General features: G+C 42.1%; 2 protein-coding genes across 3 annotated transcripts in view; both read right to left on the minus strand.

Annotated features, from left to right (window-relative positions):
- POLQ (DNA polymerase theta) overlaps nt 1-2,860 on the minus strand; it is a 77,303-nt gene extending 74,443 nt beyond the window's left edge. The window contains exon 1 of the mRNA XM_070741893.1: nt 2,687-2,860. Within this exon, the coding sequence (XP_070597994.1) occupies nt 2,687-2,843 (157 nt within the window). The 5' untranslated portion in view covers nt 2,844-2,860. The remainder of the gene's footprint in view (nt 1-2,686) is intronic.
- A 2,682-nt stretch (nt 2,861-5,542) lies between these two features.
- Nucleotides 5,543-14,859, minus strand: part of LOC139162006 (tumor necrosis factor receptor superfamily member 1A-like) — a 49,064-nt gene continuing 39,747 nt past the window's right edge. For both annotated transcript variants that reach the window (XM_070741919.1, XM_070741918.1), the window contains one exon: nt 5,543-6,510. In XM_070741919.1, coding sequence (XP_070598020.1) covers nt 6,245-6,510 — 266 coding nt within the window. In that variant the 3' untranslated portion in view covers nt 5,543-6,244. The remainder of the gene's footprint in view (nt 6,511-14,859) is intronic.

Consider the following 14,859-nt stretch of genomic DNA (forward strand, 5'->3'; position numbering starts at 1 on the left):
GAAACAGTAGTAGTGATTTAAAAACTAATGAGTTATAGTTTATAGTTGCAAGATCAATAAGAACAGACTTTCGCCCCCTGGATAGGATGGGAGCTGAGAATTATTACAGTACTTAGATAGCAAGGCTTCCTGGTAATCAGTGAGAGTTACTGATATAGCACAGAAAACTACATTTAATTAATTGTTTTTCACAGAAATGTGTGCAGTCTTTGAAATATTTAAGATGAATAAATATCAGAGGTTTTAGGGGAACAATATGTTTGTTGGTCGCGCAGGCCAGTGATTTTCAACCTTTTTTGAGCCGCGGCACATTTTTTACATTTACGAAACCCTGGGGCACATTGAGCGGGAGGGGGGGGGGTTAAAAAAAGTTTGAAGAAAAAAATTCTCTCTTCCTCCCCTTCGCTCTATTTCTTTCTCCCTCCCTCTTTCTCTCCCTTCCTTCCTCTTTCTTTCTCTTCCTTCCTTCCTCTCTTTTTTGCTCTCTTTCTCCCTCCCTATGTCCCTCTATGTCTTTCTCTCTCTCTCCTTCCCTCCCTTTCTTTCTCTCTCTCTCTCTCTTGCTTTCTTTCTCTCTCTTTTTCTCCCTCTCTTTTTCTTTCTCTTGTTCTTTCTCTCTCTCTTGCTTTCTTTCTCTTTAGTTCTTTTTCTCTCTCTCTCGCTCTTTCTCTCTTGCTTTCTTTCTCTCTCTCTCTTGCTTTCTTTCTCTCTTGCTTTCTTTCTCTTTGAGCTTCGCGGCACACCTGACCATGTCTCGCGGCACACTAGTGTGCCACGGCACACTGGTTGAAAAACACTGGCGCAGGCAACCAAGATTATAGATTAGATTTGGCATGTTTATTCACCTATCAAGTCTCTCCCAAGGACTTGGGATAAGCAGATCTTGTTTAATAGCGTTAAGGATATCATCACAGGATGTAAAGCTGTTTCAAATAAAGCTGCCCTTTTCAATTGACTGGTAGTGATTTTATCAATGTATTATTATATGGATTATTGAAACTGTTAAAGATGCCTTGAGCAAAGATAATGCCTCCATTTTACAAAATTACAAATGGAAAACCGCCCCAGAAAATTGTTAATATGCAAGCAAATATAAGTAACAATAACCAGCGTGGATAAAAATAAATGATTTTTTAAAATAAAATTTAAAAATGATTTTTTTTTGTTTAAATCAGATTTTTAAAATATATTTATCAAATTTATTTTAATAAATTGCTTTTGGAGTAAAAGGCTAAGGATGGTTTTCTATTCAAGATATATTAAAAAATTAGTCTATTCAGCATGAAATGGAACTTAGTTATGTAGTATGAGGCTGCATTTTCTTTAATGTTAGGACTGTTGGTGAATCAGCAGCAGATCAGAGGAGGAGCTGCTACAGGACAGAGATGATAGCTGCTCTTTAAAAATTATTATTTAAATTGACTTGATTTAAATCAAATCCACCCTGACAATAACTAATATATTATTGGAAACAGCAAAGTCGCAAGCAGGCTCACAACACTTTCTGAACAACTTATTTAAATTGAATTAATAAGTGCTAGTTTGATATGAAATTCTTCTAAAGTTGATGTGAGAAAGTATGAACTCACTTCCCAAAGTCCTAAGGAGACTCTATTCCCTCCATCCAGCTGAAAACTGGATGGAGGGAAAACAAAACCAGTAATATGACTCAATGTGGGAATGTTGAAACAGACATAATTAAAGCTACATAATTTAGTTGGCACTGTTCTTCATGATTCTGGTTGTGGAAAAAAGATTCCACTACAGTTGAACTAGCTAGCATCTGTATGTTGTGAGCAACTGCAGTTGCATCAAAGTATGAGATTCTTGTTTGCATCTGTTCTTTTTCTATGTATGCACATATAAATATGCAATCTCTAACTCACAAGGCACTTCATATACTGTATTCTTTAGTTTTGGCAAAAGTGCCTATCCTGAATCTATAATAACCAATTGTCAGAGGGATGCAAGGTTGCAAAATAAATCTGACAGATAAATGTATCATATGTTTTTATTCAACTAATAGAACAAAATATTTTCTAGAGTATGAATTAGTTTGATAAGGCAGAATTTATAAATTATTAAAGTGGACTAAGTACTGTAATTCATTTGGAATTCAGATGCCTTTTAAATGTGATAACAAATATGTCCCCTGAAATACTGCATAAATGATTTTTTAAAATTCAATTTTAAGTCATGCAAAAGAGAAACACAGAGCCTACAAACATTAGTTTCAAAGATAAATCTTCTGCCTTATGACTGTTCAGGAAAATGTGCGATACAGCAAGAAAAATAAAATTTATAAAATTTATATCAAATGTAACCACTATCATTTATTGGATTGGTTTAAGAATTCCCATGTGTAGAAAACAGTAATAGTTTTGATCTCTCTTTTACGCAGCTAGTGCTCCAAAACGTGTTTCTGCAGTCCCATATCACAAGGACCATTTGACATTTTAATAACTCAGCAAAAGTTGTAACCCAAAAAAATAAAATCATTTCTGGCCACTGCATGTTTTATTTGCAGCTCAGTTTTAGCATGCATCGCCTGCAAGGAAGGCTTACTAATAAACCTTTCTAGCCATTATTTTTCCCAGGTGTTCAGTCAGCTCACAAATGTATTTCTTATATTTCTCAACCCTTCGAGATTGAAACTGAGCTGGCTACGGGTTGAAAACTTGCGTACCTTGCAAGCCGCGAGTCCGGCTTCCGGAGCTGTCTAAACCGGCAGGTGGGGTGAGCACTGGGCCCCTCGTGATCTCTTCTCGGGGGGAAAAGGGAGCGGTGGACGCCTCCAGGAGCCACGACCTTGGCTCTTGCAGGCGGTCGCTCTTCGCCGCCATCCTCCCGCCAAACCGTTCAAAGAGCCCGGAAGTGTCGTCCTTTGCTGGCGACTCCCCATAAAAGCCTCGCTCAAATTACTCCAGGAACTGCGGATACGCGTCTCATTCGCAGTTGCGCCAAGTCGCAGCGTCCGTAGAGATGTTCGAGGGGATCTGGCATTGGATCAAACCCGCGAGTTGGCGCTCACAAAAATTCGGATTCAAAAGCAACAGAAATGGGAACGCCTCCCTTTAGCCCAATGTTTCTCCATCTCAACAACTTTTTAACAGGTGTGGCCGTCGATTCCAAGAATCCTTCAAGCAGAATCAAGGAAACTCTTTAAGTCCACACATGTTAAATTGCCCTAGCTGCTGTGGCTTAGAAGTGGAGCTCTTCAATCATAGGTAGAGGCAGATATAGGGTCTCCTTGGGCGCAGGGGGTTGGACTAGATCAGTGTTTCCCAACCTTGGCAACTTGAAGATACATGTATTTGGACTTCAACTCCCAGAATTCCCCAGCCAGCATTCACTGGCTGGGGAATTCTAGGAGTTGAAGTCCAGATATCTTCAAGTTGCCAAGGTTGGGAAACACTGGACTAGACCTGCAAGGAAAATTATATTTTCCTCATTGGGTATGTCTTTTTTCTCTCCAGTACTGTATTGCGCATATGTGATTCTGGCTGTGGTTAAGATATACGGTAAATAATGAGATTTTATTTTATTTTTTTTATTTATTTTGTCCAATACAAAATGAAGGTTGGAGAGAATGAATGTGTAGTAATATATATCAAGGAAAGGATAGAAGAAAATATAAGAAAATAAAATGTGTCAATGAAGAAAAGAGGAAAAAGATATATGAATGGAAGAAAAGATATAAAATATATAGGAGACAATTGGACAGGGGATGGAAGGGACACTAGTGCACTTATGCACGCCCCTTACTGACCTCTTAGGAATCTGGAGAGGTGTTTCTTTTGTGTTTCTTTTTTTATAAACCTTATTAAAAACACCTAATTAAAAAAGCTCAGTTTTCTTTCTCTATGTCCTCTTGTTATTTCTTTTAGCCAAATGATTATCTTGTTCCAATAAGATTTTGTCTCTGTGAAGGTCCACCATAAGTGATAAAATTGCCAGTTTTTTTCTTTCAGGTGATGAATTTGGAAACATCCTAGATATCCTTATGGGAGACGGGTCCTGCAATCATTCTTCCGTTTTAACTTTCAGTCCTGGTGGCTTCTTTTTCTATTACCTGTTGTTCTTGCAAACAACATAGGGTTTTTTCCCACATAATTGCTCTCATAGGCAACATAATATCTCTAAGAGAGACATTAAAATCTGCAGGTGCAATAGGGCCATCCAAACTAAATAATAATAATAGTAATAATAATAATAATAATAATAATAATAATAATAAATTAGACTTGTATGCCCCCCCTCTCCGAAGACTCTTCTGCAGCTGGAATGTTCCTCTGCTCTCTTAGGCGGCTATGAGCCCACCTTCACCTTGGTCAGGGGCAGGAACACATCCCATCTGCACTACAGCAAAATGACAATAGCCCAGAGCAGTTTTTCAAAGATGCTGGAAAGAACATCATGAAGAGACCAAGTTGGGTCATTTTGCCTTTCCCAGAAATATGTAAGAGTCAGCCCGATATTAAACTTCCTGAGAAGTCAAGGGAGGAAGAACCTGTGGCTCTGCCTACCTATACAGGAGCTCTAAGATGTGACATGTGACCATGTTCTTCTGGGTCCTGACATGGGGAAGGTATAACTTGACTCAGTCCAAGAGTTGGAGTGGGTGGCAGATGGCATCTCACACTTCCTACATAAACCGAACAGGTTGATTAGACCTACATTAGGGGCCAATTTGTGGAAAAGGAGTAATCTGAAACTATGTTTCTGTAGGAGGACTGAGAAGTAGAGCTCCCTGGCAACACCTGGTCAGGTGCCATTTTGTCTCATATTGCAGTCCTGTAGCTTCCCTGTAGGTCTTTCAATGCCAGAGGAGAAGTGTTTCTATCCATAATAGCCACCAATTTGCAATGCTTTCACCATGCCTTTCAGCTGTGTATTCTGGGAAAGAAGTGACAGCTCCTCAATGGTAATACAGATAAAAATATGGCACCTCTTTGAAATTTCACCGGGATCTCAGGCCCTCTCCTTCAAGATGCTGAGGGTTTCTAAGGTGTTTTCATATTCTTCAGGGGAATCCTTTGAATGACAAGCATTCCCCTGTGGCCATTCAAAGAAGTTGGAAAGAGATTCAGAACTGCTATTTCAATGGAATCAGTTGACTTTAGAATAAAGGGAGGACTAATCAGGTTTGAAGCATTATAAAGTGTATTAACACTTAATGTGATCTTGATTCTATATTTCTGTTAATGCAGCCTAGAAGTGCATTAGGTTTTTTGGCAGCTGCAGCCCACTGCTGACTCATATTTAAGTGATTGTCCACTAGGACTCCCAAGATTTATATTTATAACATATATATTTATATTTAATGTATTTATAAAATAATATCTTTCTTGCTCTCTGTCTCTCTCTCACACATGGATTTAATACTAGTTGTTATGTTGGTTTGTAAAGTCTCCAGTCAGAAAAATCTTAGATACCAAACATTATTGTATACCTTACAGTTAGTATACAAATTAAGCTTTCCTAATAAAAACAGGATGCATGCAGCTATTCAAAATAAGCAAGCTCAAGAAATAGGCACAGCAAAATTCCAAGGCTCTTTATTGGGGAAGAAAAGCAAAATCTTGAAACTTGGCAGAGATTCTCTCTAACCCATTTTATATGATCCAAAATCAAGGTAGTGGTATTTCAAGTTTCTTTCTTTCCTTTTTTAAAAAACTGAATAATCTTTTCTGAAAATTCATTCCTTCCCTGTTTAAGATCTATATTAAGATCCAAAATATAAAGATCTATATATTTTCATAAGTATACTGGGTACATGAATTATATACAGTAAATGATATACAAAAAGAATGATGTACAGTACATTAAAAAACAAATGAGTTTGGCTTTAAGGTGGATGAATACTTGATAGGTAATTCTTATATTACAAAGTATAATTTATACTGTAAAGTATAAACTACGAAGCATCTGATGAAATTCCCTCCATTTTCCCTGATGCATATAAAAAAGGACTTTAAAAATTAGAAGGCTAACCAAGGAAGTGGTCAAAATCCATCCTTGGGGAAAAAACAGGACAATGATAGGTGTCTCTCTGTGTCTCTCTCATGCGCACATATATACAGACACACAATGTAATTCATTAAAACTGGATGATTCCATATGTTAGAGATGCACAGAATATTTTTAAAATTCCATTTATATTACAATGGGAAAACAAACTTGAAGATACAATAACTGCATCAGTGAGTTTTCTGTGGAAAGGAAGCAATTAATACAATGTCTCTCAGTTTTTGGCAAGTTTTTCCTGAATAATCTCAAAACATCCACTTAGGTCCATTTGACTAAGAACCTGACTGATGCGCTCCATAGAAGCATCCTGGTTTGCCAATAGTCTCCATTCTTTTAGTGTCTCATACTGTGCCTCCCGCACATGCCGATAATCCAAATAAATCCTGTCCAATGTATTATCACTCAGTCCCAGGAACAACATAAATTCCTTCCATCGTTTTACTGGTATAGCATCCATCAAAACAAAGAAAACCATAGGACCTGGGGAGGGGGGGGGGACATACAGTTGAAAATATGCATGTACCATTTTTATTCTTTCTTCAGTATCACATTCTATATGGTAAGAAAGTTTTAGGCAGATATCAATATGTTAGAAAAGAAGGCAACAATGTAAACTCCCAAAGAGGAAAATTATGCAATAAAAACTTAAGTTGGAAGCATTAAATCCATCCCATTGAAATTTTAACATAACATCACACCCACACATTAATCATCTATCCAGTACTCAGTATTTCTATCCAGATAAGTAATTTATTTATTTTTATTTATTTATTTATTTATTTTATTAGATTTGTATACCGCTCCTCTCCGAAGACTCGGGGTGGCTCACAACAACAATAAAAAATAGTATAGACAATGGAACAAATCTAATAATAATTATATAAAAAACCCCAACTGTTAAAAAAAAACATACAACACATACATACCAAACATAAAATATAAGAATTGCAGGGATGTCAAACTTACAGTTCATGGGCTAAATACGTTGGCCACACCCATCCATTTTAGTGAAAAAAGTCACAATACATTCATATGATAATGTGAGTTTGACACCCCTGAGTTATTCTATAGCCATTAGCAAAACTATATTAGGAAAAATATTATTAACTAAAAAATGTCCACTATATTTGACTGTTGTAGGATTCCTCAAGGTCTAGGTTCTGTCTGTTTTTTAGCAATTCAATTCTTACTTTTAAATACCCTTTATTCAAGAAATAAATACTTGTGTAAATTCACACAATGAGATGGGATGATGAAGAACATTATAGGATTAAAGACATGATTGAGAAACTTCTGTTTCTTTTCATAGCTGCAAAATTACTGTCACAAAATATTGAAAAACTTCATCATTCCTCTCATTGTGTTGGAAACATTTATCCATGTGCTTAAAATGAATAGAATAATTTCAAAGAGGAGCTTAAAACATAAATTTGGGACAGTGTATTTTAACTGCTTATTATACATAATGAATGTGCCAGGGAATTTTGCAGTGTTAAAATGGAATCAGAGATGCTGACATGAACCAGTTGCATATAAATAAATATATTTACAGCAAATAGGAGCAGGAACATCACCAGGGAAATCACAGAGATCACACAGAGGAAAAAAGGCAAGAAACAAGGAAACTCCCCCTTTACTCTCACAGCAACCAATCACAGCTCTTATTCCCCCATGCAGTGGCCACCTCTTTTTAGCCGATTAGCTATAACTGTGTATTCTTACTCGTCCAAGTTTAACAAAATCTTGTAAATTTGCAAATGCTTTTTGTGTCGAGACTGCAAAGAGGCAAAAAACCCATGGCAGAAAGGCTGGAAAGGAGACAACTTGCTAGATCTTCACAAGGTAAGTGATCCGACACGGCAGGATAGGAGGGGGAGCAATTGTGGGGACCCCCGAAGAGAGGGAGAATGGCTTTCCCCACCCTGAGACCTGGGAATGTTTGAAACTAAATTAGTTAATGTAAATTAAACAGAGTACTATTGGCATTTTGAGAAGAAGAAGAAATTATTTTGATCATTTTAGTAAAAGAATGATGGATTATAAATATCTTCTATCTATCCTGGATGTTTTAATGGCTTTAAACGTTCTCTGTTGCCTCTCTGTATTTGCAGAAGTTTATGTCACACTGCCTAGACCAGGTCAACTTAGCACTTTAATGATTGTAGCTATAATATATGATCTAGTATATTGCTGTTTATATATACACTGTGATCTTATGCAATGGAGACAAATTATTTGTGTGTTCAATCACACTTAGCCAATAAAGAATAGAATTTAATTCAATTCAAGACAATGCAAGTCAATTCAAGTCTAGTCTAATCTAGCCTAGCCTAGTGTTACCTACCTAGTGTAGAAAAAGGCTTTCCATGTGCTTAAATTCCGGCACTGGCAGGTATTTGTGTGAACATCCTCTATGTCAGTGTTTCCCAACCTTCGCTGGCTGGGGAATTCTGGGAGTTGAAGTCCAAATATCTTCAAGTTGCCAAGCTTGGGAAACACTGCTCTATGTTGATTGGTGATTTATCACAGCAATTATCAACCTGTCCAGCTTGCGGAGGGGAGGGGAGAGGAGATACTTGTATGGACTGATTCTAATGGGCCATAATCAAATAGTGGGCCATGGCCCCGGGGGTTAGGGACCCCTGATGTATCAGTTTTCTAATCACAAATATTCTCATAATGATTAAATAGCATAAAATACCGTATTCTCCAATGCACTTGCAAGGCGAGTCCAACGTGGGTATTTCTCAAGTCTCATTGGAAGGGACTGAATTTAATTTAAATATTATGCAGGTGCCGCCCCCTAGCCCACCAGTCATGAAAACTCAGTCGCAGTAAAGGGACCATTTTGTGTTTCCTCCATGCTGGAGTTTTTATAGTATTCTTTTAGATTAAATTGTAAGTTTTGCGTTAATATCTAATTTTTGTTTCCATTACAGGTGTTCTTCAATCAAAGTGGCTCCCTCCTTGCAGCACAGGCTGAGACCCTCCGTGGGCCCCAGCCTCTGGCTGTGCCCCCCCCAAGAAGGACTATGGGGGAAACAAAATGTGGGGGGAAAGCTGAAGCCGTAGGGGGACGACCAGGTCACCGACCTCCGCGGTCACACCCTGAGACGAAGAGCAAATTATGAGGCCGGCTTCCATGATCACCTCAGAGCCCTTTTACAACACAGAAGAAGCCAGGCCGCCATTTTAGGGACAAAAGAAAAGCCCCAGTTGTTGGTTTCCCTCCAGTTGCCATAGCGACAGTGCAGCGGCCATTTTGGGAGTAAAAAAACAGGACAGGGGAAGCCACAGTCACTGGCTTCCCTCCGGTTGCCATGGCAACGGAGCGGCGGCCATTTTAGAGGGCTCAATTTATCAGAGAGACCACAGAGCCACCGTAGAGCTCCTGGTCACGCCTCCAATCTGCCCTGGAGACACGCAGCCATCTTAGACAGCTCAGTTAAGAGATCTTATCTCCTGATCGTTGCACATCGCATACTTCCTCATCGTGTTCGAGGTTGTCGTGAGTGTTGAATTGATATCAGTGGACCTTATAGCAATGGCAGATACTTCAGCTCAGTTGGTGGAAGAGTCTGTAATTGCCACCAGACCATGTACCCCTAAAGAGAAGTCCCAGCCAGACAAGACTAGGCCTAAATCCTCCCAGGGGACTTCTCTGAAAGAGGCTGAAAAGAGAATAAGGGCTCTTGAAAGACAATTGGAAGCGGTACAGAGACAGCAGATCCCAGTGACCGCCTTAGCTCAGCCCAATTTCTCAGGGCCAACTCTTATGCCGGCCTCCCCCATGATCAGAATAGCAGGGGTAGCAGGCTCGGCAACAGAAAAGGACTGGTCTCCGGAGCGCCCTCTTCTGCAGGATCCATCCTTTTCATCTGAGGCCTTCAATCCTTCGAGGCAGGCCCAGACCTGTCCTCTCCCTTCCTATTATAGCCAGCCATCCGCCACATTCACACCTTCTGCTACAGGCCTGAGGAGTTCCCAGGCCAGGACACATGGCAACATATGCCTCCAGCCCTTCAAGACCTAATTGCCAACGCTTATTCGCAGGGATTAGCAACGGGGGTACAACAGCACGCCCCTGCGGCCGGGGTCCCATCGAGAACCAGAAACCTTTGGGCCGCTACAGGCCCACAATCCCTGCAGGGTTCAATTGAAGAGGATACGTTCCCTAGAGGCGATGACAGCGAAGCAAGCGATGACCTGTCAGGAGATGAGCAACGTCCTGAACTCCCAAATTTTGTGGGCCTCTTCAAGCCTTCCCTGTTTAGGGTGATGCTTAACAAGGCTAAGCTGACCTTTCAGGAAGCAGGGGAAGGGAACCCAACAAAAGAAACCACAGTGCCAACTGCGACTGGGGTGCTTCTTGTAGTACCTAAAAAGGAAACTGAGCACATTCCCTCCTCATAAATTTTTCTGGAGAATGTAAAACGACCTTGGGAGCATCCTGCTATGGCCCAAGGCCCATTTATGACTGATCGCAAGTTTTACACGCTCAACCAAGAGATGGAAGCGTTATTAGCCCCTCCAACCACAGACAAACCAGTGGCGAGCTTAGTCTCAAACGCTCTGGTATCGTCGGAAGTGTTGGATGGGCTAAAGGCTGAGGATAAAAAAGCGGAGAATATAGTGCTAAAGACGCATCAGATGGCAGCCTGGGCCTTACGTGCAGCCTCCGCGGCTTCATTCTTCAATCGTGCCACCATCTTGTGGATACAAAATATTCAATCCAGGGTGAATCCTGAGGACAACAGATTTCGCCAGGATTTAAACAAACTGTTGGCAGCTACCGAATTTTCGGCGGATGCCACTGTGGATGCAGCCAAATTGGCATCCGGAACTATGGCATCCTCTGTGTCATCTCGCAGGCTGATTTGTCTTCGCAGCTGGCAGGTGGATGTAAAATCCAAGTGGCGCCTGGCCTCTGCTCGCTTCCAGGGTGAGAAATTGTTTGGTGACTCCCTAGAGAATGTCCTTATCAAAGATAAGGACAAGAAGAAAGTGCTTCCAAGAGCAAATAAGAGAGCGGAAAGAAGTTTCAACCCTTTCTACAGATGCCAGACATTTCATTCCGAGCCCGCCTCATCAACCTCCCAGGGATCGAGGGCCTTTTCCCCGGGCTCCTACACCCAGGGAGGCTTTCACATGGACAAAACGTACTTTGCGGACCGTGGCAAGTCCTACCAACAGAACCGACTCCCCTTTAGGGGCTCCAATTTCAGGGGGTCTAGATGGAACAAATGACTTAACAGTGCTCTACCCTCTTGGGGGCAGGCTGCAACACTTCACAGACTACTGGGAAACCACATCTACAGACACTTGGGCAATTACCACTGTATCCCAAGGTTTGAGGATCGAATTTTCCCATCTGCCCCCAAACAGGTTCATTCTATGTCCACAGGTGACAGATCCTCAGAAGAGAGTGCTGTAAAGCAGGGAGATCCTCCATCTGTTAGAAATAGAGGCGATCGAGGAAGTACCCTTACACCTACAAGGGGAGGGTTTCTACTCGATTATCTTCCTAGTTCCAAAGACTTCCGGGGGGGTTTCAGTTAATATTAAATCTAAAAAGATTGAACCGCTATGTGCGTTACAAGAGGTTCAAAATGCATACTCTCCGTTCCATTCTCCAATCTATACGTCAGGGGGACCTTCTAACATCAATAGACCTCAAGGAAGCCTTGCATGTACCAGTGTACCCTGCACACAGACAATTCCTACGATTCTGCCTGAATGGGGTGCATTACCAATATAGGGCAATGCCATTTGGCCTTTCTTCAGCACCAAGGACGTTCACGAAATTGTTGGACGTTCTTACGGCCGCTCTCAGACGTCGGTCAGTACGCCTTATGGCATATCTCGATGATATCATTGTACTGTCAAAGTCACATCGAGATTTGCAACTGACCCTAACGACTCTCCAAAGACACGGATTTACGATAAATTGGGCCAAGAGTCACTTAAACCCAACTACGCACCTGGCTCATCTGGGGACATCCATAGACACAGAGTCATGCATGGTCTTCCTGCCCCCAGAAAGGCAAGCCAATATTCAGACTCTAATACAAACTCTGGAAAATCAACGAAACCCCTACTGGCCTTCCTGTCGAAACTAGTGGGTACACTGGTATCCTGTATAGAGATCGTGCCTTGGGCTCGGTTACATCTCCGTGTACTCCAATGGTTTCTTCTACCTTTTCAGAGGAGGAAATCCAGTCATACCCAGGTCAGAGTGTCCCTCAGAGCTGGGATCAGAAATTCCCTACGTTGGTGGGCCTCAACCGCAATCCAGAGGGGTTTCAAGGTCAGGACTTTGTAACGATAACAACAGATGCCAGCTTGACAGGCTGGGGAGCTCATCTCTCCTCCAACATGGCTCAGGGTCTGTGGAGCCCACAGGACTTAAAGAATATCAACATCAATTATCTGAAACTAAAAGCAGTTTCCCTAGCTCTCCACAGCTTTGCTCCTTTGATTCGCAAGCGACATGTTCTGATTCTGACAATGTCTCAGTCCGTTCTCACATCAACCAGCAGGGAGGAACGAGATCCAGGAGACTGATGCAAGAATCGGAATCCCTGTTCAGGTGGGTGGAGGTTCATCTAGCCTCCCTTTCAGCCGAACACATATCGGGGCAGGAGAATGTCTGCGTGAACTGGCTGAGCCGCAGGACCATAGACCTGGCGGAGTGGAGGTTAGATCCCAAAATATTCCAGGAGATAACCAGCCGCTTCGGCACGCCAGTGATAGACCTTTTTGCAACGTGTCTCAATACAAAACTCCTGCGCTTCCTTTCCCGATTTCCCTCACCGGCAATGGAAGGGGTAAATGCATTACGACATCCCTGGCCAAGGGGCCTGCTATATGCATTCCCACCAACTCGCATTATACAGAGGGTCCTTCAGAAGATGTTGGAAGAACAGGCCGAGGTACTGTTGGTGGGACCGTATTGGCCACGACGAGCATGGTTCGCGGACTTGATACAACTCTCCATTTCCCCTTACTGGAGGATCCCGGACCATCTAGTATCTCTCAGTCAGGGTTGCATTCTACATCCGGAGCCACAATGGTGGCAGTTGACCGTGTGGCACTTGAGGGGGATCGCCTGAAGCGCCAACACCTGCCTGACACGGTCATAGCCACCATGCAAGCTGCGCGCAGACCATCTACGAAGCGCATTTACCAGGCCACTTGGGCTGCCTTCTGTGAGTTTTGCAAGTCTCAGGAAGCTGATCCTCAGAAGGCTTCACCAGGTAGTCCTAACCTTCCTGCAAGCAGGACTGGACAAGGGATTAGCCCCTGACACCTTACGATGTCATGTGGCTGCATTATCCACTATATTAAATCAGGATTATAATCGCCCCCTTTTGCGTCATCCGTGGATTAGAGACTTTTTAAAAGGAGCTTCAAATATAAATCCGCCGATGGTCCATAGATATCCATCTTGGGACCTACCTTTAGTGCTGCGAGCTCTGACAGGTCCGCCCTTCGAGCCACTAAGGACAGTGCCATTATGTTTTCTGGCAATCAAAACAGCTTTTTTGGTAGCAATTACTTCGGCTAGACGCGTATCGGAATTGTCAGCCCTGTCGGTAAGACCTGACCTCTGTTTATTTCACCCAGACAGAGTTGTGCTAGGATTAGACCCGACCTTTGTTTCAAAGGTAAACTCCTGGTTCCATCGGGCTCAGGAAATAGTGTTACCAGATTTCTGCACGCACGGAACTCATCCATCGGAACTAAGGTAGCATAAGTTGGACGTAAAGCGTGCAGTAAACATTTATGTCCGTAGGACACAGACACTAAGAGCATCTGAAGCATTATTTGTGTCATTTTCATCTCAGAGCATGGGTTCGAGGGTTTCATCGCAAACCATCAGCCACTGGATACGGGATTGCATCACAGAAGCTTACGAAGCAACAGGTCAGACCATTCTTCAGGGAATAACAGGACATTCCACACGTAGCGCAGCTAACTCGGCGGCTTGGGCTACACAGGCTTCGATTGGACCAGGGCCTTTATCTTTCATTATTGTTGTTCTGGGTTGATTTTGCCTTCCAGATGTTAAATAAAGTTTATAGTTTACTGCTCCTTCATTTTCTCATTGACTGGTGAGCTAGGGGGCGGCACCTGCATAATATTTAAATTAAACTCAGTCCCTTCCAATGAGACTTGAGAAATACCCACATTGGACTCTCCTTGCAGTGCATCGAGAAGACCGTTCAGGTAGTTGGGGGAAAGATCAAAGGCAACATGAGAAAATATTATTTTACTGAAAGAGTAGTAGATCCTTGGAACAAACTTCCAGCAGACGTGGTTGGGAAATCCACAGTAACTGAATTTAAACATGCCTGGGATAAACATATATCCATCCTAAGATAAAATACAGGAAATAGTAAAAGGGCAGACTAGATGGACCAAGAGGTCTTTTTCTGCCGTCAGTCTTCTATGTTTCTATGTAAGTTCAACGGTTCTTTTCGGAGTATAAGGTGCACCTTTTTCTTTCCTAGAAGAAGGTGGAAATGTTGGTGTGTCTTATACACTGAATGCAGCCATTTTTTTGCTGTCCAGAAGCTCGGTCCCCACATCCCATTTTGGACAGAGAGTCTGGGAAGCCTGCAGAGAGCTCCCGGGTGCTGGGGGATGGCAAAAATGCCTCCGTTTTTACGGAAAATGGGCCATTTTCTGCCTACTTTTTCACAAAAACAGGAGAATTTTTGCCATCCCCCAGCACCCAGGAGTTTTCTGCAGGCTTTCCAGACCCTTTGCCCACCCCATTTTTTGCGGGGGGGGGGGGGGGGAGGTAAAAACTGGCACATTTTTCAC

The sequence above is a fragment of the Erythrolamprus reginae genome, chromosome 2, assembly GCF_031021105.1.
Source record: "Erythrolamprus reginae isolate rEryReg1 chromosome 2, rEryReg1.hap1, whole genome shotgun sequence".
Lineage (NCBI taxonomy): Eukaryota > Metazoa > Chordata > Lepidosauria > Squamata > Dipsadidae > Erythrolamprus > Erythrolamprus reginae.